The 24,765-nt window shown below is 36.2% G+C and overlaps 1 protein-coding gene across 7 annotated transcripts in view; it reads left to right on the forward strand.

Moving 5' to 3' along the window:
• Window positions 1-24,765, forward strand: part of Cacna2d1 (calcium voltage-gated channel auxiliary subunit alpha2delta 1) — a 413,204-nt gene that overhangs the window by 263,091 nt on the left and 125,348 nt on the right. For all 7 annotated transcript variants that reach the window (XM_051174924.1, XM_051174923.1, XM_051174922.1 and 4 more), the window contains exon 6: window positions 15,205-15,334. In XM_051174924.1, the coding sequence (XP_051030881.1) occupies window positions 15,205-15,334 (130 nt within the window). The remainder of the gene's footprint in view (window positions 1-15,204; window positions 15,335-24,765) is intronic.

Consider the following 24,765-nt stretch of genomic DNA (forward strand, 5'->3'; position numbering starts at 1 on the left):
ATACTGAATTAAGCTGACTAATCCATATGTTTTGGCCATCATGGGGACTCAACAATCTATTCAAACAGAAGTTTTCTTAATGACATTTTTTTTTTTTTTGCTTTATGATTTTGGTCATACTCTGAAGAGATTAACCATGTATTTCTCTGCAGAGATTAACCATGTATTTAATATTATTATATTTTCTTACCTGAGAAAGGTAAAGTAAACTCAAAGACTACAGTTTGTTTCTGCATTATTGTAGTACTCCTCCTCAACTGAAACGTTCCACTTTTCCCTTTGACTGTCCTCTTTATTATTACTTTTAAAATAATGAAAGACCTATCTCATTTTAGAAATAGGAAAGGCCCAGAGAGTAGGTTGCATTTTTTTCCTTTAAGGCATCATATTGGAAACTAAAATGAAAAGAATGATACAAAATATTTGTGGTTTCTGATCCAGAGAAATTCACAGAGGTCAAGTATTTTTTCACTGTGTATATTTAAATTATTTCCCTTAAAATTATAAAACAAATACAGATCCAGGGTGAGGTATGGACAGTAAAACCTGAGCTTTTTAAGAAGAATAAGACAAAAAATGGAGAAAAACGAAAAATGCTTAGAACATATCTACAATATTAGTTTCTTCAATCTTGTCATAGTTACATACAATGAGATTTCAGCTTAGATTCATTGACTTACTGGAAAATCTTTCATAGGTGACTATATTATGCTATACATTATCAGACCTACACTAGCAGTTTTGACCACACAAATCTGACCTCTGGGAAATAATACCATGAGATGGAGCCCAAAAGAATCATTTGGAAAGATGGTGGTACCTCCAAAAAGAAAGTCATTTCAACACCAAAAGTTGTCTGCTTATCAGATTCTAGAAAGACTTATCCATGGTCTTAATTACCAAAGTCAACAACATATACTTAATGAATTTAAAAATGGAAAGTATTTATGAACATGACGTTTAAAAGTATTAGTGTATTCAAAATGTGTTACATGATTAAGAGCCTATTTAAAATTTAGAAGTAAAAAAATAGCTGATCATTTAAATAACTCAGACATATATTTGAGACCAGTATCTAATCAAAGATGAATTTCTTAGAAGAAAAAAGGAAATGAATAGTAGTGTGTGGGAAACAGAGAATATGACCATTATGTTGATACTCACTGGAGCTGGGAAAAAAAAAAAAAAAGAACAAAGAACTATGGAGAAAGTTAAAATAGCAACTAGTGATTCAGACTTTATAATCATTCATTAGCATATAACCAAACATTAGCATTCAGCTAATTACATCACTATTGAAATACACAGAAAATAATTTTAGTATGATAGAAGTTTTCTCAACTTAGCATTTTAATTAGTTCCTCTGATGTGAGATATTGATATATAAGATGGAAGTCTGACATTTCAGGCAGAGAAGAGCAATGGTGAGCCAAATGCAAACTAAAACAACGTGCTGCCACTATGATTTGTGACCATTTTATATATAAATATTGAAACATTTTAAATATAAATATATAAAATCACAAATAGGACAGCCCATTAATTCACCTATAAAACATTTTGTGAAAGTGAATAAAACATATCATCCATGATAAGTCCAACTTGATTAGACAAATAATATCGTTCATAAGCAATGCTTATGAACATCTAGTATTTACCATTCTTTATTATCTTTTCTGAATAATGTTGAAATTGCAGAAATTAATTTAGTAATAGGGATCAAAACACATTAAAAATTTATAATATTAGAAATTTATAATAATAATAATTATTATTATTACTGGTTTTTGGAGACAGGTTTTCTCTGTATAGCCAACTGTCCTACAACTCACTCTGTACACAGAGATCTGCCTGCCTGTGCCTCCCAAGTGCTGGGATTGAAGGTTTGTGCCACTGTCATCTGGTGAGAATAAATCTCATATCCATTTCACAAAAGGGTGAATTTTTCTCCCTACACTAAATATTCAACTACATTTAAATGATACAAGACAAGTAGATGCAATGTTGCCATTAACTAATAAACAGGAAAAAGCAACTGAGTTCATAGGAGAACTATCTCCTGATTACCACTCTTCCCTCTTTCACTTACATAGCCAACTTCAATATTTTACAGGAGGTATTCCAATCCAAGAGAAAAAAGTTCTTATTATATAGTGCCAAGTAGTGCTTCAAGAAATAATTAGCTTTTAAGTTGAGAAAAACAGTGGAATTTGGTCTAATATTTCTGTAATTATATATATATATATGTATATATATAATATTTAATTATATATATTTAATTTATTATATATAATAATCAACTAAACCTCTTAACAGAACCAATTCTTGCAATCTATTCTATAAACAATCAAAATGTTATTAAAAATCTTAATACACAAATATATTTGTTACATTATTCTGTATTTGAATGTTCAGGAAGGGAAATTTTATTTCCTCGGTAGAAGAGTTCATTTCTTGGTATCATCAACTCATAATTTATCTAGCATCTATTCAATAGTACAATAAAACACTCACTACTTTATAAGTCAGTTATGTGAATGCTTGTGAGGTTGATAATAGTTAGCACATGACCTTAATACCAGGCACCCTTAAAGAGCAAGAGACTCTCACAAAACCAAACAGGCAAAAATAACAAAAGCAAATTAAAATCACATTAGTTTAAAAACATTAAATATATGACTGTAGCAGTGGTGCACTAATCCATCTCCACTAATCCAGAGCCACCTGCTTGTTTTTATAATTTATTTATTCTTTTAAATTTCATTTTACATTGCAAACAGTTCTCCCTCCCATCCCTCCTCCCACCCTCTCTCACTTCCTCCCACCCAGCCCATACCCAGTGCATTCCTCCTCATGGGTAAGGGTCAGCAAAGTCTGACACCTACTTTTGTAAGTTCACCACCCCATTCTTGATTTATTCAAAACCAGTACTTTTAGAATCCACATAAAAATATAATCATTTATTATCCTGTTTTAATTGCCATATTTCACTTAAAATAATGATCTTCAGTTATATCCATGTTGTTGTAAATAACAAGAGTAAAGTTACAATTATGAAGACTATGCCCAAGAGATGGTTCAGTGCTCAATGCCAAGCTTAGTAGGTTGGGATTGATTAGTAGGTCCAACACTGTGGAAAGAAGTAATGGTTCCTCTAAGTTGTTGTGACTTCCACAGATGCACTATGATGTACACATCACACACACACACACACACACACACACACACACACACACACACAAATGCATACCACAATATACACTCACATATACACACACATATATGAGTATACACACACAAATACACTTCACATACATATGTACACATATAGCACACATGCACACATATATACACACACATGCATACACATATAAACACATCATCACTTACACATACATATGCACACAAAAATAAACAGAGCACACACACACTCGTGCACATACACACACTGAATAATAAATAAATGAAATACAATTTTTAAATGCTCTGAAGACACTTTTGGCTGCTGGGTGATGGTGGCACACTCTTTTTATCCCAGCACTAAGGAGGGAGAGGCAGGCAGATCTCTATGAGTTCAAGGCCAGCATGGTCTACAGAGCAAGTTGGTGTCCATGGCTACTTACTATTTATGCATGCAAACTATGTAAATTAGCCACTTGAGGATTTACTGGGATAAAGATTGAGTCTAATAATCTTCCTTTTTTATTCCAGTTTCACAATTTTCCAGGAACTACATATTATTTGAAGATTATTTATGAGCATTTGTTGTTTTATTTCTAGTATATTCAATAAAAAGGTGTATATATATGTGTGTGTGTGTGTATATATATATATGTATATATATGTGTGTATATATATATATATATATATATATTTGATTGATTGACTGGGTTTGAGACTGTAGCCTCCAATAGATTTGCATAAGCTATGAAAGTGCAATTGACTGAGCTCTGCCCCAGGCTATCAGAAGGGTCATTAGTTTCATTCCTTAGAAGGAAAAAGTCTTCATTTAGATACACTTTCTAATGTTTGCAGGTGTTCAGCAGCCTCACTTTCATGGAGTACTCCCTTGAACCCTTAGGGGCTCTGCAACCACATGCTTCTTCCTACATCAACATAAGTGCTACACTAAGTTTCAACACATAGAAGTGTGTAATTTAGTAAGATTGTGAGCCGCTTGAAAATTGTGAACATGTAGAATTTACATTTGCCCTGCCCCTCTTCCCCATCATCTTCTGTCTTGGGAGTCTGCTTATACTATGTATGTCATCAGCATTCATCCATCCTGCAAACGTAAAAAAAAAAAAAAAAAATGCAGTATTTTCACATCAAGAATATTCTAGAATTCTGTTATGATCATTTTTATGTAGTGTTATACTTGTCATCACTCAAATCAGTATGTTTTATATGGAACATGTTTTACATTTAAAATATAATACAGTAAATTGAGACTGGAATTGCACAGTGTACCTTTCTGCTTCTGTTCATATTTATTTGTATTATGTCCATACTTATCTTTGTCTTTTTAGAAAATATGTATTTTTGCTTTAATAACCCATAGAGTGATTTTTAAAGAAACTTAATATTTTTCTATGTGTTAGTATAAAATTTCAGCTGCATGCAGTTCCCCAAATTTTCCAAATTGGTTCACCTCATGGTCTTTACTTTTAAATATAGATATTATGGTAAATGAGTATATGTCAGCTTCACAATGGCCCTTTCGTTATTGTTTTTGTGTTTGAGACAGAATTTCTCTGTATAGCCCTGCCTGTCTTGGATTCCCTCTGTAGACTAGGCTGGCCTAAAACACAGAGATCCACCTGGCATTGCCTCCTGAGTACAGAGATAAACTGTTTGTACCACGATACCTATCTACTCACTCGAATTTAAAGTTGAACTGTGGATTTACTTTTCCCTTTTAAATTTTATTTATCTTTAAAATTATGTGAGTGTGTGTGCAGTTGACCACACAGGCCAGGAAAAGGCATCAGATGCTCTCTCCATTCACTTCCCCCCCCCCCACTTCCGCTGAGCTCTGGGGGACTTGTCCCTTCCCAGTTCTGTGAGGGACTTTATATGAATCTCTTAGAATACACCCTGTATCCTAGTTCCTCTGGTGGTGTGAATTATAGACTAGTGATCCTTTGACCTAGGTCTAAAATCCATATATGAGTGAGTACATACTGTGTTCCTCTTTTTGTGACTGGGTTACCTCATTCAGGATGGTTTCTTCAAGTGCCATCCACTTGCCTGCGAATTTCAAGATACCATTATTTTTTTCTGCAGAGTAGTATTCCATTGTGTAGATGTGCCACATCTTCATTAACCATTCTTCAATTGAGGGGCATCTAGGTTGCTTCCAGGTTCTTGCTATTACAAATAGTGCTGCTATGAACATAGTTGAACAGATGTCTTTGTTGCATGGATGTGAATCCTTTGGGTATATGCCTAAGAGGGCGATTGCCGGGTCCTGTAGTAAACTAATTTCCAGTTTCCTGATGAGCCGCCATACGGATCTCCAAAATGGCTGTATGAGTTTGCACTCCCACCAGCAGTGGAGGAGTGTTCCCCTTTCTCCACATCATCTCCAACATCAGTCATCATTGGTGTTTCTAATTTTAGCCATTCTGGCAGGGGTAAGATGGTATCTCAAAGTTGTTTTGATTTGCATTTCCCTGATAGCTGAGGATGTGGAGCATTTTCTTAAGTGTCTTTCAGCCTTTTTGATTTCCTCCATTGAGAATTCTTTCTTCAGTTCTGTACCCCATTTTTTAATAGGGTTATTTGGTGTTTTGTTGACTAGTTTCTTGAGTTCTTTGTATATTTTGGAGATCAGCCCTTTGTCGGATATAGGATTGGTGAAAATCTTTTCCCAGTCTGTGGGCTGCTGATTGGTCTTGTCGACTGTGTCCTTTGCCTTACAGAAGCTTCTAAGTTTGAAGAGGAACCATTTATTAATTGTTTCTCTCAGTGTTTTGCTGGATATAGTAGCCTAGGCTGGCATCCGTGTGTTCTCTTAATACTTTTAGAACATCTATCCAGGACCTTCTAGCCTTGAGGGTTTCCATAGAGAAGTCAGGTGTAATTTTGATAGATCTGCCTTTATATGTTACCTGTCCTTTTTCCTTTGCTGCTCTTAATATTCTTTCTTTATTCTCTATGCTAGGTGTTTTGATTATTATATGTCGAGGAGTCTTTTTTCTTTGGTTCAGCCTATTTGGGGTTCAGTATGCTTCTTGTACTTTCATGGGCACATCCTTCTTCAGATTGGGAAAGTTTTCCTCGATGATTTTGTTGAATATGTTTTTGGCACCTTTGAGCTGGGCTTCCTCACCTTCCTCTATGCCTATTATTCTTAGGTTTGGCCTTTTCATGGTGTTCCACATTTCCTGGATGTTTTGTGTTAAGGATTTGTTGGATTTATGATTTTCTTTGGTCGATGAATCTATTTGTTCTAGTTTGTCTTCTGCTCCTGAGATTCTCTCTTCCATTTCTTGAATTCTGTTGGTTATGCTTGTGTCTGTAGTTGCCGATTTTTTGCCCAGTTTTTCTATTTCCAGCATTCCTTCAGTTAGTGTTGCCTTTATTTTCTCTATTTCAGTTTTCAAGTCTTGAACTGTTTCCTTCACCTGCCTTATTGTTTTTTCTTTGCTTTCTGTAAATTCCTTAAGGAATTGGTTCATTTTTTCCACTTTTTTATTTGTTTTTTCCTCGATTTCTTTAAGGGATTTTTCTCACATCTTCTTTGAGGGCCTCTATCATTTTTACGATGGTAATTTTTAAGTTGTTCCCTTCTGCTTCCTCTGCTTTGTTGTTGTGTTCCATTCTAGTTGGTGTAGTTTCCCTAGATTCTGGTGGTGTCATGCTTTTCTTTCTGTTGTTAGGTGTTTTCTTGTATTGCCTTCTTCCCATAGCTTCTTCCAGTAGGTGTTGGTGGTGTATCCCCTCTCTCTCTATGGTACTTCCCTGATGGGCTTATGTGGGTCTGAGATTCAATATATGTAGCTCTGTGTGGTCCAAGCTATCTAGGAGGTTTCTCTGCAGACAGGGACCCAGGGATGGGTTCAAGGATGCTGCAGGTACTCACAGTGGTCCCACAGAGATAGGCAGATCTCTGGGAGGGCCCCGGGACTGGAAGTGGGGTCAGAGATCAAGCAGGTGATAATTAAGGGTGGTCCCGCGTGGATAGTCAGGTCTCCTTTGTTCAGAGTTGCTCCGAGAAGTCTCCGAAGTAGGTGGACTGTTAGCTCCACCCTCTGTCCCAGTGCTCAACCACAGTGGCAGGACCATGGGTAGGGTAGGGCACAGGGTAGGGGGGGTAGGCTGGCCGTGGGGATGGGTGGGCGTGTATCAGAGCTCCAAGGGTGCTGTCGATGGGGATAGGAGACAGGAGCAGCAGGATCAGGGGCCAACCCAGGGAGTTCGGGCGGGGGGGGGGGGGGAGTGGTTGTAGAGGACAGGAAGCCCCGATTGGGCCCAGAGTCACCTCTGGCCAATAGCTGGCAGAAGAGGACAAGGCCTGAGCTGGAACTTGGGAAGGTTTTGCAGGATAGTCGGATCTCACTGAAAACTGGAACTCTCCAGCTGAGGCCTCTTTCTTTAGCAGAGGCCCGGATTTGGTGGTCAAGGATCTTGCCTGCAGGAACTCAGAGTGTGTTCAATGGTTTATAATAGAACATTTTAGATAGCAAATATAATATGTGGTTATTTAAATACTGGATAAAGCTAGAGAACGAATAATTTTTAATGACAAAGATCAAGTTTAATATTGACGATTGGCATGAATATGACCATTTATATGTCTATTCTGCCTCATTTCTATTGTTCTCCTCCCCAAACAAATGGGCTTTTACATCTTTTTGTTTTGTTTTGTTTTGCCTAATATGCTTTTAAAGAATTAGTATCTTAAAACAACCCAGTAATTGTGTGCTTTTCCCATATAATTATTTTATATTTACTCATATAATTATATCTTATGTAAATACTGTGACCATCATACTATTTTTGAAAATTCAGTATTTTTAGATTTAGATATTGAGTGGCATTTATATGGACAGTGAGGTATCATGCTCTCTTCAGGCCTCCAGTGTGGTTTTCCTGGAATGAGTGAATGGGTGAAATAGTTTCATGTGTCTAAGTACTGCTAGCCTTAGCTCATATGTCCAGTCTTTATCTGTCATCTTATCCTCTACATTTTATATATCTGAAATTGCTGTACATAAACGTCTATTTGATTTGGTGGAAAGACTGATTTAAAGTGATTTCATAAAACTGTGAAGAAAAACTACATATTTTAGTTTTTAATACAGAATTCGAATAACTATGTCATTTGGTTTGGGTATGTAATGTAGAATGGAAGCTCCTATTAGATTGCACTGGAAACGTGTTCACAACACTCCCTCTCCTTTGTGAGATGCCGCCTACTTTGAGGACAAGGCGGCTTGACTGTCTGATACACTCTGAGAAAAAGGATCATTGTATAATTGTATCATTTATTTCACAGTCAGGCACTGAAACAACATGGACTGGCCCAGTTTAATCTAGCAAAATTGAGATTTCCTCTCATCTGTCTTTTTCACCATGCCTTTCACAGTGTTTCTTAATAATGCTCCTTTTATGGACTTCTCTGGAGCAAAATAGCTCTAGGATTTTGTGGAAATGAGCTAATTTATAAAGTGCTTGCCATGCAAGCAAGAGGACCTGAGTTTGATCCCCAGAAATCAGATAAAAGCCAGCCTTGACAGTCATGTGTGTGATACTCTAACCTCAAAAAATGGAAAGGGATTTGGTTGTTGTTGTTTCTGGTTTTTGCTTCTTTTTTAATGACCAGAAATGGTAATATAAGGATGCTATTCTAGGCTGGGAAGGGAGATTCCTTGGGTTCACTGGCCAGTGAACTTAGCATAGTAAATGAAAATTAGTAAATGAAAGGCTCTATCTGAAGAATCAGGCAAGCTTACCCTTAGCCTCCACAAGCACTTATGTGCACTGACATCCACAGGACTATGATTCACCACTACATACAAACACACACAAATCCAAAATGTTTCTAATATAACCTAAACTGGAAAAATAAGGTTAAATAATATTGTTTAGTACAAAATTTTTAGCTTAGTAATGGTATTGTTTTCTTCCTTCCTTCTTTCTCTCTCTCTCTCTCTCTCTCTCTCTCTCTCTCTCTCTCTCTCTTTTTTTTTTTTTTTTTGGTTTTTTGAGACAGGGTTTCTCTGTGTAGCTTTGTAGCCTATCCTGGAACTAGTTCTGTAGACCAGGCTGGCCTCAAACTCACAGAGATCTGCCTCCCAAGTGCTGGGACTAAAGGCATGCGTCACAAAGGCCCTGCAAAAACAGAGCTTCTTTTTACATGATATATCCAGATTACAGTTTCCCTTTCTTCTATTATACCTAACTTACTCTCCAATAGCAATCCACTCCCTTTATGCATCTTCTTATAAAAGAAACAGGCTTCTAAGGAATAATAATATAATTACTCTAATAAGATAAAACAAAACTAAAACTTTGGAATTAGACACAACATGCAGAAGGAACAGAGCCCAAGAGAAGGTACAAAATACTGACTCTCTTATTTGCATACTCAAGAATCTTATATTGGCCTGATTGAGACCTGTATAGACCCCATGTCTACTGCTCAGTGTCTGAATTCATGTGAGCTTTGCTCATGTAAATTCAGAGGACATTTTGGTTTTGTGTGTGTGTGTGTGTGTGTGTGTGTGTGTGTGTGTGTGTGTGTGTATGTATGTTTTTGTGCATGCGTGCCCTCCATTTCCCCTGCGTCTTACACTCTTGCTTCTGCTTCTTCCATTGGGTTTCCTGAGTTCTGAGGGGAGGGATTTGATGGAGACATCCCATTTAGGGCTGAGTGTTCTAAGGTCCCTGACCATTTGAATTATGTATTACTTGAGCCTCTATATTTGATTCCACTTGCTGCTGGAGAAATCTCTGGTGATGGCTAAGCAAGGCACTGACTATGAGTATAGCAGAATGTTATTGGGACTTATCACCACATTTTTTAAACCAATATTATTTGGTTTTATCATAGATACATGACCTATTTCGTCTTAGGTTAATTTATTTTATTAATTAAATTTATTAATTTATTTTACATTCTGACCTTCCTATTCCCTCCCCTACTTCTCCCGCCCCCCTGTCCACTCCTCCTCTGTTCCAGTTCAGAAAGGGAAAGGCATGTCATATCAACTTGAAGTAAGAATAAGCTCCTCCCTGTAAGGAGTAATGATTTTCCGCCCGCCGCTTGGTCTTGTTCCGCCACCCCACCAGCCACAATTAACACACAGAGACTGTATTTGATACAATACTATTGGCCTGGTACTCGTTTCTTATCGGCTAGCTCTGTCTTAAATATTAACCCATTTCTGCTGAGCTATGTATTTTCACGTGGTCTTCTCTTACCGGGGAGCCGTCCGGCATTCTGCTTTCTCCAGTCCCTCCATCTTGACTCCTCCTTCCTATTTCCTCTTTCCTCCTTTTCTCCTAGTCCCTCCTATCTTCATTTTCTATTGGCCAACAGTGCTTTATTCATTAACCAGTATGAGAAACATATACATAATGGCATCTCCCATCATCTCCTCTTTTCTGTCTAAATAAAAAGAAGGGTTTTAACCTTAACATAGCAAAATATATCACACACAGTTATCAAATAAGAATCACAGTTAACAATATTTAGTCCATTAACATTTATCAAGATTTAAGAAAATATTTCATCATCTAACCTATCTTTGTGTGTCTAAAGTCTAAGTACTTATCTTTAATCCTAACTAAGGAAAACTATAAGCATAACTATCTGTCTGCAACTCCATCAAACACCACAGAAGGATAATATATAAACTCTAGAAATGACAGACACATCTTATTTTGTCAGTCACCTGAAGTTCTTCTGTAATCTTCCATCTTCAGCCCATAGGCCATAGTGTGTCTGGCAGACTCTTCAGCAAAGCAGGAAACTTTAAACTGTATACCTGTATTGTCAGTTTGTCAGTCACTTTTCTCTGTGTCCTGCAGACTGTCTGGCAGATTCTTCCATGAAGCAGGAACTCTGTAGCAATGTCTATCTTCAATCAGCAGGCACTTTTCTGTGGGTTCTGCATGTCCAGTTTATATAGCATAAAGTCAAACAGTCCAGACAAGAGCAGTATCTTGTCCACATGGCTAGTCTTGCCATATTGGAGGCAAACTCCATAACGTGTTTTTTTTTTTTTTAATGTCCATCTCTTCCTTTCTGACGCAGGTGGTGTTGCCAGGAGCAGTTGTGCCTCATTGTCAAGAAAAACCCTAACCCATTTTAAATGCCATATTCTGTAGGTCTTTGAAAGGTTTGAAGAATGTTTATCCATCTCAAATACATGTCTATATATCAAGAAAACCTAACTCACCTAGCTATAAGTTTTGACTATTATAAGTAACTCTCTAAAATATGAACTAACTTATATATTACATTTTTAAATGAGCTATGCAAACACAGTATCTAAACAAAAGAAGAAATACACACATTACAAAATTGACCTTAAATTGTATCAATAAATGAAAATCCATTCCAATACAAAGTATTCATATCTATACCATAATCCCCTTTTTACCTTTAAAAAGATTTGGCTGTGATCATTAACCATTTATAACTAACCCCATTAACATGAAAACATTTATAAACAATATTTGGGAATTTGGGCATTACTTTTCAAACAACTTCCTACTGATAGGGGGCACTGTTATGGGGAATCCTAAGAAGATGCAGAAATCCTGGCTGTAGTCTACAAGGCTGCTTTGTCCAGCTGTTTTGAATGTAGGATCAACTGGTACTCTGTTTCAGGGGGTCTGGCTTGCTCAAACCACATTAATCTGGAAGGAATCCACAGCTTTTCATTTTCTGTGGAAAGAAAAATAGAAATCCTTTTCCCCAGTAACTTGTCCTTAGACTTAAATTTTGGAGTCAAAGCATTTTTAAAATATATAAATTGTATTGATCCAACACCATTTGTTTTAACAGTTGTTGTTATTTCCTCAGCAGTCAAAAGATACAAAGACAATATAACACCATACAGCAACGGATTCTCTCTGAGCTTTTCATCTTTACTTGCTTTATTATTACTCTGTTTCTTTTACTTTTTATTTTTTGAGACAGGGTTTCTTTGTGTAACTCTTATCTGTCCTGGAATTCACTCTGCATTCCAGGTTTACTTGGAAATCACAGAGATCTGCTTGCCTCTGTCGCCTGAGTGCTGGGATTGAAGGCATGTGCCACTATACCCAGTTCCTCTTTGTCTTTTTAAAAACATTTTATTTTTTTCTCCCAATCCTATATATATTTTATACCACACTGTAAACCTTTAGTGCTTTTTCTTAATGTGAATCTGTCTTTACTGTAAATCTTTATCTTTTTTTTTTTTCCACGAGTCTTTTATCTGGTAAATAACAACACTGCTAAAATGAAAGTCATAGTTGTTTCTGTCACAGTTTACCAAAGATAGCGGGGGGGGGGGGGTGTACTTTTACTGCCAGCACTGAGAGCTGTGGTCACTGCTTTGGTCTGCGCTGCCATCCAGCAAGCATGCTGCGAGCTTGGAGATGTGGTCACTGCCATTTCCAGCTCTCATACACACCAATAAATTGTTAGCAGTGCTTTTTTAAAGCCTTGTGGTTTTTTGCCACTTATGGTGAGTCAGGAATCTTCCCTTAAAGGAGCCTTGCAAATATCTGCTTGTCTCTCACAAATTGGAATCTAAAGAGAAAAATGTTGTTACTAAGAAACCTTGTTTGTCTTTGTTCTTTTGTTTCTAAAACCCTTTTTTAAGCTTTTGTTAAATTTTAAGCGGAAGTTCTTATTAGCCACCTGGGCACCATGTGTAAGGAGTAACATTTTGCCTAGTCTTGTCCTGCCACGGCATCAGCCCCAATTAACACACAGAGACTCTGTATTTGATACAATGCTATTTGGCCTGGTCTAGTTTCTTATCTGCTAGCTCTGTCTTAAATATTAACCCATTTCTGCTGATATATGTATTTTCACGTGGTCTTCTCTTACTGAGGAGCCAGCTGGCATTCTGCTCTCTCCAGTCTCTCCATCTTGACTTCTCCTTCCTATTTCCTCTTTCCTCCTTGTCTCCTAGTCCCTCCTATCTTCCTTTTCTATTGGCCAACAGTGCTTTATTCATTAACCAGTATGAGAAACATATACATAATGGCATCTCCCATCACCTCCCCTTGTATGAAGACTGGGCAATGCGATTCAGTATAAGGAATAGATTAGTCTCAGGTTCTTGGTCATCCAAACAGTAACAGATGAGTTCCAATTTATGGAGTGGGTCTTGCATCAAATCTGTCATTGCTTGGTTACTCCCACAAGCTTTGTGCTATCATTTTCCTACATATCATGAAGGCCGTACTCTGTTTTAGATAAACATCTTGTCACTGGCTTGGTGTTTACATTTCTTCTTTGGTAGCATGCAGGTAGGTGTCTTCCTGTACCAAAGACCCTGGAACATAGGAGTGAAGGTTCTATATAGGCACCATCTTGACATCTCTTGTTTCAATTGTCTCCAGCTTGACCACAGGGCCCTGCTGTCAGTGTTTGGAGAGCAAGCTGCAGCCTGGGTAGTTTGTGATTTCTGTGGGTCCTTTTTCATTAGCTCGATTACAACTAATACTATTATGGTACTGGAAGCTGCATTTGGTGACAAGACATAAACATTATTTGGTAATTTCAATTAGATTGCTTTTCGTGTGTGTGTGTGTGTGTGTGTGTGTGTGTGTGTGTGTGTGTGTGTAAATTAGCTTTCTATATTGTCCCCTTAATGGTTCTTATTGTTAACTGTCTTTCTCCATATCCATTCCCTTCCCCCTTCCTTTGCCACCCCCTCTTGATCCTCCATTTAAATTCCCACCCCAGCCCAGAATCATCCATCCATAACTATCTATTCTATTCCACTTTCCTTACTAGAAAGTAAGGTGATATCACTCTAGAAATTAATGGTTCATTATGCAAAGGTCATATGACTGTGGCTCACTAAACTGACTTCACTACATAGTGGATGACTGTGGAGTTCAGCATCACTGGGAAGATCTATGCTACTAATATTTCTGTATAAATGGTCTTTTTAAAAATGTTCCAAATAACAATGCATGTTTATCTCATTCTTTGAAGATACAAATATGTCACTTGGTAAGTTACATTTATGATAAACAATAAATAAACTTTCTTCTCTTGCAGACCTATTGGGAGTTTGTTAAATGATTCTGCCATGGCTTTATGGCATTTACTGGTTATGCATGCTGATGCATGCATTTGTTCATCAGGTCTATCACTGTCATATATTGATACATGTGAATTTTCTTTGCACTGTATCTAAATATTATCTTTATTCCTGTTTTGCTTTAAAGAGTTTGGATTATATAAACAGTTTCCACAGTAAAGGAATTGAAAATACAAGCCTGAATTTAGTATTGAAAATAGCTAGTGAACAACTTAGAAAGCTATATTTCAATTGTAAAACATGTTAAATATGTAAAGCAAAACAGTTACAGAGGCATTGTGGACAGGCTGCTATCCAGGGGGTAATAAGATGACACAGTATGGCAGGCACTATTAGAGAGGACAAATGACAGAGGAAATTAACCTTTGACTTTAATTCTCAGATCATTGGTTTCCATCATTATTAACGGGGCCTTGATGCCTATTTTAGAAAACTGAAGTTTGATTTAATTGTGTTTAGAATTGCAATGGTTCTCATCTTCTTTTATACAACTTATTTTTAAACAAAAACAACTCACATAGAAAAGTTAAACTATTGTAAGCTGCCCAATATAAGCTTGTAACATAAATCCTAAAATTCATTTCAAGTGGATAATTTAAATACAGTTGTCTTGGGATATTCATTTTGTGCTTTAAATCTACATCCTCACATGTATTTTAAGAGAAAGTGCCAGATGTTTCTGGAATGCTTCCAACTTGAAGGAATTGGGAAAGAAGTTAGTTTTAATTGGATTATATGAGCATTTAATGTGAGTGCTAATGCGTGGATGGAAATCTGCATAAGCAATGGCATCGTGGCACTACATTTAGAATGTAGCTCTATCTTTTGAAGCAGATATACTGAGCAAGCAAGAAGGTGAATGTGAAAATATCTGTTAAAATGATTTATAAAGTTGTTTTATCTTTCTTTTCCTTCGTAGCCTGAAAGAAATGAGAGTGAACCAGGCAGCCAACGAATTAAACCTGTTTTTATTGAAGATGCTAATTTTGGACGCCAGATATCCTATCAACATGCAGCGGTCCATATTCCCACGGACATCTATGAGGGCTGTAAGTAAAAAACTATGAAGAATTATTGGGATGCTGAGCATGCCTTACATGTCTTATCTAGAGAAAGAAAACTGTCTCTGTTACAAAGTATGTAAGAATCCATGGGAAGGCTTGAGCCAGAGCTCTGTAGTAGATTGCTTAACTACTATATAACGCCTTCCTGGGTTCAGTCTCTAGAAGCAAATATTGCACAACTAAACAGTCACACACACACGCATGCACACACACACAATAACAACAACAAAATAGTATAGGTAGACTCCATTATGCAATGTGACAAATGTGATTTTTATGTATAGTTTCTACCACATAGCTTCTAGAACTCCCTATTGGAAAGTAGGGGTTGTTCTGATCTACTCTTGTGTAAATCATTCTGATATCCTAGTTAGTATAGATATCTTTCAAAAGATATCTCTCTCTCTCTCTCTCTCTCTCTCTCTCTCTATATATATATATATATATATATATATATATATATATACACACACATTTGTTCTTTAGAAATCAGAATAGCACAGATACACATTGTGCATGTGTAAGCACACCAGCTGGTAAAGGGAGAGAAAGCTGTGTGTTTCAGACTGCAGTTTTAGACTACTGCCTTTACCATTTCTTGCAATGTCTGTCAGTGTGGCTTTCTTTTCTTTACCACTGAACAGACTAAAAACCTCTTAATTTTCCAGTATAATGTTGGATCAAGATACAAATGAATTTTCTTCTTTGGAACGGAAATTGACCTGGGACTCTCAGTTAAGATGAATTCACTTTAAGAAAGGGAGGAGGGTGTGCAATTAGGAAGAAACAGGGAGAAGCTTTTGTTGTGTTCTGGGGATTTTCTTACATTAATAAAGGTGAACTCAGGGTCCTGTGTAGGGGCTTTTCTGGATTTGTAATCCAGGCATTTGGTCTTGACTCTGTCGTTCCCATGGGCTTCCATTCATTTCCTAGCCTTTTCCCTGAATCCCTTTCTGTATGTCAAGACCCAATTCCGGACATAAATAAAAAACAAGAAAAAAAAAAACTCACTGTGCATTAAAAAAATATTTCTTATATTCTCAGTAAATGGACAAACTATAGAATTTATCAAGTATCCAGAGCATACCTGAAATTGTTTGATTCCAGGAGCCAGATTGCATGAGCTTGGATGTAAACTTAAGCAGTATTGTTTTCTCAACCAAGTCACCTTTGTCAGCAAACATTTTCCTAGATGCAAAATGAAGTTAAGATTACAGACCTAAAAGACCATGTGAGGATGAAGTATCAATATAATTTCAGTTCTCTGAATAATAGCAAACTCAAGGTAGGCTTATAGTAGAATTCACTATTATTAGCTTCATTTATTTAGATGAATGCAAGTGTTAAGAATTTTTGTAAAGCATATTTTATTGGTAGATGTTTTCTGAGGCTATTTATTAAAGTAATGTGAAATGCATGCATGCATCTTTGTATCACATGAATTTCACCTCTTGTTAACGTGTATTATTCCTTCATTAATCCTGTCCATTTTTGTTTCCTGTGCTGCTGGGGGTGGCACCCATGGTCTCATCGTATTCACTGGGCAAGTGTAGTGCTACCCACTCACATCCTCAGTCTTTACTCTTTTCATTAGTTTAAAAAACACTTGCTAATTTCAGAGTATAGGTTCTTTTAGAGTTTGATTGTCCTTACTTTTAGTGAGAAAGCTGTGTGTGTGTATAAAGCTTGTTAATACATGACACTGAAAATAACATCTTTCTTGATTCACACTGTGAGATCCGAAGCCTTTTACATGGAACATTTTGTTATTTGTGAATCACAACATTAATTATTGTGATTACATTTACAAGATCCTTTTAACTGAAAAGATGGCTCAATAGTTAAGAGCACCTGCTGCTCTTACAGAGGACCCAGGTTTGATTCCCAGCACCCAATGATGTCCTCTTCTTACCTCTGTGGACACTAGAGATGCACATGGTAAACATGCAATCAAACATTCCTGGACATAATTAAAAAATAAAATAAAGTAATGCTTCATATAACCTGATTCATTGAATGCTATTATATTTGGTAATGTTCCTCAATTTTTAAAAACCTTTTAAGTTTATATATTTTCTGTTTTCCTGTCATTAGTTGATGTGATTTGTGTCTATCTTTGCATTTACAATGAAGAAAAAATAACAGGAAAATATGTAAAATTATGACTCAAACTGTTTTGTTCTATGTTCCATTAGTTATCTTTGGGTCTTATGATAACCTCAGTCAAGGAGTTTTTTCACCAAACAGCCATATTGTGTGGCTTATTTTCTTTAGCATGTGTATTCTCATGAATTCTTGATATGAAACAAATGCACTCATATACCTAAATAAAGCTAGTGCAGCTCTGCCTGAATATCTGTTTGTTTCTCAGTAGGAGACATATCTGACATTTGTTGTCAAAACAAAGCATTTTTTATAAGTTCATAGATTAACATTTGATGATTTTAGAACCAACATTGTCTACAAGAAGTAAGACACTTTACAGGATAAGCTTCATGTTCTCATGCTATGTATTTACTTTGTTATTTTTAATTATGTATGTGATTTTTCCTGTGTATGTGCATGTATATGTCCACTTCTTTGGCCACAGAAGTTTTTTTTTTTTTTTAAGCTGGAGTGATAGATGCAACCTGAGTGCTATGGACCAAACAAAGGTCCTCTGGAAAATCTCTTTTCTTGAACAAGTCTTTATTCATGCAAGTGTGTATTTGTGTGTTTGTGTGTATGTGTGTGTGTGTGTGTGTGTGTGTGTGTGTGTGTGTGTGTGTGTCTCCCAGGAATCTTCTGTGTCTACCTGCTCAGCACTTAAATTACATTCACCCATCATAAAACTCAGTATCTTTATGTGAACTGTAGGAACAAACCTTGGTCCTAACTCTAAAAGAGTCAGGGAAGCACCATGATGAATGAATCATTCTCCCAGCCCCTCCTGTTTTCTTCCTCTTGGGTAGTGTTGTTGTGTACCCTTCTGTGTATAGAGGCCAGAGGCTGATGGTGGTTGCCTCCTGCAGTCACTGTCTTTATTTTTTGAGAAGCTCTCTCACTAACCTGGAGCTCACTGATTCAATTAGGGTGGCTATTCAGTTGGCTTCAGAGATTCATTACTGCCTACCCTGACACCCACTGCCGGAGTTTCAGACTTATTTCCTGCCTACCCGCCCTTTCATGTGTAATGGAGATCCAAATTGAGATCCCCGTGCTTGAACCTTATAGGTGATGCCCTCTCCCCAGTCCCCCATTTAATGATTCTTATGTACTTGTTACTTTTAGTGAAATAGCATTCATAGCTAAAGTCTTCATATATTATACCCAAGAACAGGTGTAAACACTTACAGAGAAAAACATACATTTTTGATATTAATTTTTTACATACCATACACTATTTTTTTAAATGTACAAGAATGTTGACTATATCAATACTTTTGTTCCCAATTTAGAATAAACTATTTGTAAGCATCTGTAAAAAGTTTTAAAGTCACAAAGAATAATATTATTAGCTTGAAAATCAAGGAGATGAATGCTTATGCTTTTTAAACATTACATGGTAGTATTACTTTGGAAACAAAAAGAGAAAAGTTCAAAATTTGGTTCATTTGTTCAGCCTGCCTTTTTTCTGGATATTGCATCATCGTTTGATGATATCTCATCAGTGCACTGCTAACCTCTTGTGGCCCATACACCTTTAAAATTCCCATCCAGCATTTGCATTGCATGAGCAAATGACAGGACTCAAATTAGAAATGTCAGCAAGGTCTGGAGAGTCTGTAATTCCCAGTAGCCAACAGTTGGTTCCTCAGAATGAGCCAGGTACAAGGACTGCTGTAAGTTCCTGAGTTTAATGAATATGAAAGTATACTGTAATTGAAGGCTTAACGCAAGGAACAGCCTCTCCTTTTGCTCAAAGGCATTTGTGTGGCTGCATCTCAGAACCAATCTCATGTTCAAATTTCCCAAGGGAAATTACTTTTTAAAGTCCTTTGAATTGAAATGTTATTATTTTCAGTCAATTATATATTTAAATTTTCAAAATTATAGCTTCAATTAGAGCACCATCTCAATTTTTCATGTCTGGGTTCTTTATTGATTGCTACATTTTGATTTATACCCAAACCACTTAATTTTCAGATCTCATTTAGACTATAAACAAAAACAAGCTCTGGATATTGTGAACTAATTAGTTTTCTCAGTTCTTTGTTTCTAAATGTGTGCATTGACATGGGTCAAGCTCATACTAGGCAGGCACTCTGCATTGAGCTGCATCCCAATGCCCCAGATTTGTTTGAGCACAGAATTTTACTAATATTTTAATCATTTCAGGACTATCTTCTTAGACTATTCTATAGATTTACAGTCATTTAATAGCATGTACTGTTTTTGTTTATTTAGACAAAGTTTGTAGAGAATGTATATAGTGTGTTGACTGCATGCCTATGAGTATACCATGTACCTGCCCAGTGCTTTTGAGGCCAGAAGAAGGAAAACAGCCTCTGAAACTGAATTTAAATAGTTATGAGCCATCACTTGGGTGCTGGAAACTGAACCTTGGTCCTCTGAAAAAGCTGCAAATGCTATTAACAATTGTGCCCTCTTTCCAATCCCATACAACTTTCTTCTTAAAGAAAAAAGTTGGGTATGGTACATTTTAGAGTCAGGCAGGTCGATACCAGTGAGGTAGAGGTCAACTTGTGGTCCATATAATGAGTTCCAGACCGTACAGGGCTACACAGTAAGACCAGAACCATCCCCACTCCCCCCACCAAAAGCAACAGTTAAATGAACAAGAAAAATATACCTTATCTGTCTTAGGTTCAAGAACACCAGAAAAGGAGGGGCTGAGATTGGAATGTGAACAGGAGTCTGCAAAGCAGACAAAAGGCTTCACTGTCCCATACAAGGAGCTGAAAGGTGTTGTGGGAAGAGTGTGTTTTAGGATCCAGCACACCAGGTTTTTCTTCCTACAAAAGTCAGAGATCCCAACTCATTCAACATGAAGAGAATCTGGAGACTGCTTCTAGGAAATGCTATTCTCTGATCATACTTTAACCCCAGAAACTTTTAAACTTGTATTTTATGGAATATGAAAAGGATTACATTTTTCCCTTGAAAATTAGAATTTTTAATTAAAACTAATTTCTGAAAAAGCATTTTGTCACTTTTTTTTCTTATTATAGATGAGTCTGATGATTGCTGTGATAAATCTCATGAATACAACCAAATAGGAAATAAAAAAAGATGATAGACTGTCCAGTTATAGAAATAAAGACCAGGTCTTGAGGTTGTATAACTTTTTCAAATCTCATGTGGTTTTGTCCTATATGTGCCCTAGAATTTAAGTAAGGCAGTTATTATTTCAGTTTTAGTAATGGCGAAATAAATGGACATAATTTTATTAAAAGATGTTAGTTTTGATAAGACATGAAAATTTTCAGGAGTCATATTGTTTTGAAGTTTTAAACTACTAATAATCACCAATATTTCAACTAACTTATCTTGATCAAAGTTTATCATGAGGCTATAACTACTTACCATGAGCTGCAAAGGGTATTAATTATGCAGAATAAAAATGTTTTCTTGTCTTCTGTATGAAGTGCTTATGCTGTTTTATAAGTTTTAGCAACTGATTTTTCCAAAAAGGATGTACACCATTGAATACTGAGCTGAGACACTGGCATATGGGTATGCTCCCAGGCTTACGTAGGAGAATCACTTGAGATACTGAGTCCAAGAGCAGCCTAGATATTCTAGTAAATTCCTGTTTGATAATACATGATGGATGCTCTCTCTCTCTCTCTCTCTCTCTCTCTCTCTCTCTCTCTGTGTGTGTGTGTGTGTGTGTGTGTGTGTGTGTGTGTGTGTTTGTGTATGTGTGTGTATGGAGAAAGACAGAGACATTGGATACACTGGTAATGTCATTAACTGTTAAATTTACTTGCCTTGAGAAACTTGCTTTATCATCTCAGCAAATGCATACTCTGACACATTTTATAAGATTAAAATGTTTACATTCAAATTCATTGACAACCTCAAATAATCGAGATTCTTTCTCCAGCATATAAAGGTAAATGAAAATAAGATATTTGTTGTTTCTGGAAAACTGTAACGTTCTAAATAACAAAATGAATTATAAGCTTTGCATTAAAATTTACATATGGCCAAAAACAGAATTTGAAATAATTAGATATGAATTGCTGTTTAGCTTCTTCATCTGCAGAGGAAGTAACGTACCCTGTGGGTAAATGATTTCATGTTAATGAATATAAGGAATCTATAAACCAGGAGCTTGTTCTTGTCCACTTATTGGTAAATCTCCAAATACTAAAATAAGATGAATACAAAATACTGCCATGTTTCTCTAAACTATACCAAATTTGTTTTGTAATAAATAATTGTAAGAAAACATTTTAATATATTAGCTATTGAGCATATTGGAAATAAAGTCAGACTTTCAAAGAGTTGGTTTAATCTTTGCTATATGGTAACCTACTCTTGTTTAAATTTCTTATAGGCTTAATAACCTGATATATACTAGCTACTTTGGGAGCACCCCAGATAAATATCCCCCAAAGATCAGATTTCCTAATGCATTCAGTACCCTGTTGGAACACTCAATCCACCCTGTTTCAATTTTCAAAGCAATAATTTTCTATGTTAGTATTTATCATAAACAGGAATTTAAATAAAAACACAATGATAAAAATGATTTCATTGATAGGTCATGTTTACTGATTTCATTTCAGCAGAGGGTTTGTTTTTCAGTTAGTTTCAATTATAAATGGTGGATCATCATATGATACAGTTTGATGCCAAATAACTCAAAGATGTCTGTTTTTAAAGAACTGTCAGTAAGATGTTTCCATAGCTCTAACATTAGCAGAGTGGCTTTGATTTCATCTTTTAAAAAGCAATTTAAATTGGAAAGGTTTGATTCTGAATCATACAAGCAGAAATATGATTAAGTGTTAGGAAAGGGCACCCTTGAAAGAACAATTCATCCTGTGGCAAAGTGATCATCTATTGTAACAAAGGGATTAGCTAAATAATTAGTATTGCTCCTCATTAGCAACAGAGCAGTGAAATTGTAGGGACATCATAAAAGGACATGGAGGACAAGCCTGAGGTTCAGTCATACATTTTAGGCTGTGATAATTTGACTATACTTAATAACTGACATAAGAGGAGCAATTCTACTTCTGAGATAAAGCCAGTACTTGCTTTTATTACCTTTCTCTATTGATGTTTTTGCAATATATGCAAGTCCTAGAGAGCACCATTGTGTTCATTTTCTGATACCCGAAATGCCTATGACACAGTATCATTCTAATTACATAGAGACCAGTCTTATAATTTATTTTGGGTTACCCAATAATAGACCAATTCATATTAACAGTTTTATTATAGGCTTTGAAAATGACATTGAGCTAAATTGTGTCTCCACAAAACTTTGGAGATTTTGTGAAGCCACTGGGAAGAAGATGTAATAAGGATTGCCCCTTTCTTTGTTAGAGGGGTTCCTCGTCCTTATAATTAATGGTTTAAAACTGTTTCTTTACTATCCCTGTCTTTTAGAAGTGTTTGTTTACCACCTGGGTATATGTGTTTTTAACTATTTCTTCTCCATTCTTGTGGAGTATTATTTAGAACTACTTGGCTGCTCAGTAGACATTTTTTTGCTGCTAGACCTTTTTTGCCTTTATTTCTGGATTGATTTTTGTTTTATATCGTTGTTGTGGCTTTAGTTTGAGATAAAAATCTTTCATTGTTGCCTAGGCTGGCGTAGAACTTCTAGATTCAGGTGAGCGTCTATACCAGCTACCCATGTTGCTGAGAATGAAATGTACTTCTTCATTGAACTTATTTCAGAATCTCAACTTCAAAATTTCACCTGAAGTGATTGAGTTATTGAAATGTATTTATCATCAAAAATGACAGCAAAAAGCTCATATTTCTAGTTGAAAAAGCAATGTCAAATGGGAAGTTACATGTTATGAATAAATTGATACATTTATAGGTGAAATCAACACATACAGAAGATAAATTTACTCAGCTACCAATTTTTTTTTTAGAAAGACAAAATAATATCATAATACCCGATGGATTGTCCTTCTATTCTCAATGCAGTATTTGTGTTCAGGAGTAATTCTGATATATTGCTATTTTATTAGGCTTCACAGATAATATTACCCTGTCCATGTTAAAAACAGATTGCATTTTAGAATAATTTTGGAATGTTTGAATTTGTGAAGCAGTCAAACTTAATTAAAACACAAGAAGCATTTTAAGGGAATATTTTGCTTGTTCTTTAAAGACTTGTTTTTTATTTTATATTAATTCCTGAGTGTTTTTCTTACATGCATGTATGTGCAATACATGTGAGCAGGTGCCTATGTAGCCTGGAAAATGTTATTAGATCCTCTGAAAGCAGAGTTACATACAGTTATGAACTACAGCTGTAGATGCTAAAAATGGGACTACTACAAACCAGTAGAGCATTATTTTGAAAAATTCATTTTGTTTTCCATTATCATTTTATACATGTCCTAAATGAATCTCATTATGAAAGTCTAACTTATTTGTTAGCCTCCTAAAAATTTTTAGAGACTTCCTGTGGATAAGGGTGTGTGTGTGTGTGTGTGTGTGTGTGTGTGTGTGTGTGTGTGTGTGTATGCCAGCTCACACATGAGTGTATGCATGAGAGAGAGGGGGAAGAGAGACTTTAAAAATAATAAAATGGGTAAATATAATCTTAGAACTAATGTCAAAAACTGCTCTTGACTCAGTCTACTACCATGTAGTATTCTCATATGTATATAGACATCAGTGTCTTCCTTCCCTGGCTGCTGGAAGGGGTCAGAGGTAGAAGCACAGGGGAAGGAAGTTGCAGAAGGATGAAGTTACCTCCCTGGGTGTCTTAGGTGACTGTGTAATGTTGTACTTATAGGTATTTAGGCCGATTATTCCTCGTGGGGACAGACCTTAAGGTTTTCACTGAGCATTGGGGTCTTGTTTTCTGTGACTTCATTGGACCAACAGCAACAAAAGAATCATGTTCACTGTTGTATTATGAACTTGATGCAGACACTTCCATTACTTTCAAGTCTTTAACCTGCCCCTCAGACTTACCTTGGGGACTTCATGAACACAGTGCTCTGTTCTCCCCCAACCCTTAGCAGATGCAATGACAGCAGACCAAGTCAGGACATGGTTAGGGTTAATGTTTTGTATTACATTCTGAGCTTGTCTCATGTTCCTTCAGATCAGGCCAATGTTTAAGACCTTTTCAGTGGAAAGTGTTCTTAGTGCACTTCGTACTCAGCATGTCAAGCTGAGGGTAGCTCGGTGACATTGAACTGAAAAAAATTAAGTGAATTAAGAATACTTAGAATTCAAGAGTCTGCATCAGCATATGTAACTAATTT

This window comes from Phodopus roborovskii, unplaced genomic scaffold (assembly GCF_943737965.1).
Source record: "Phodopus roborovskii unplaced genomic scaffold, PHOROB, whole genome shotgun sequence".
Lineage (NCBI taxonomy): Eukaryota > Metazoa > Chordata > Mammalia > Rodentia > Cricetidae > Phodopus > Phodopus roborovskii.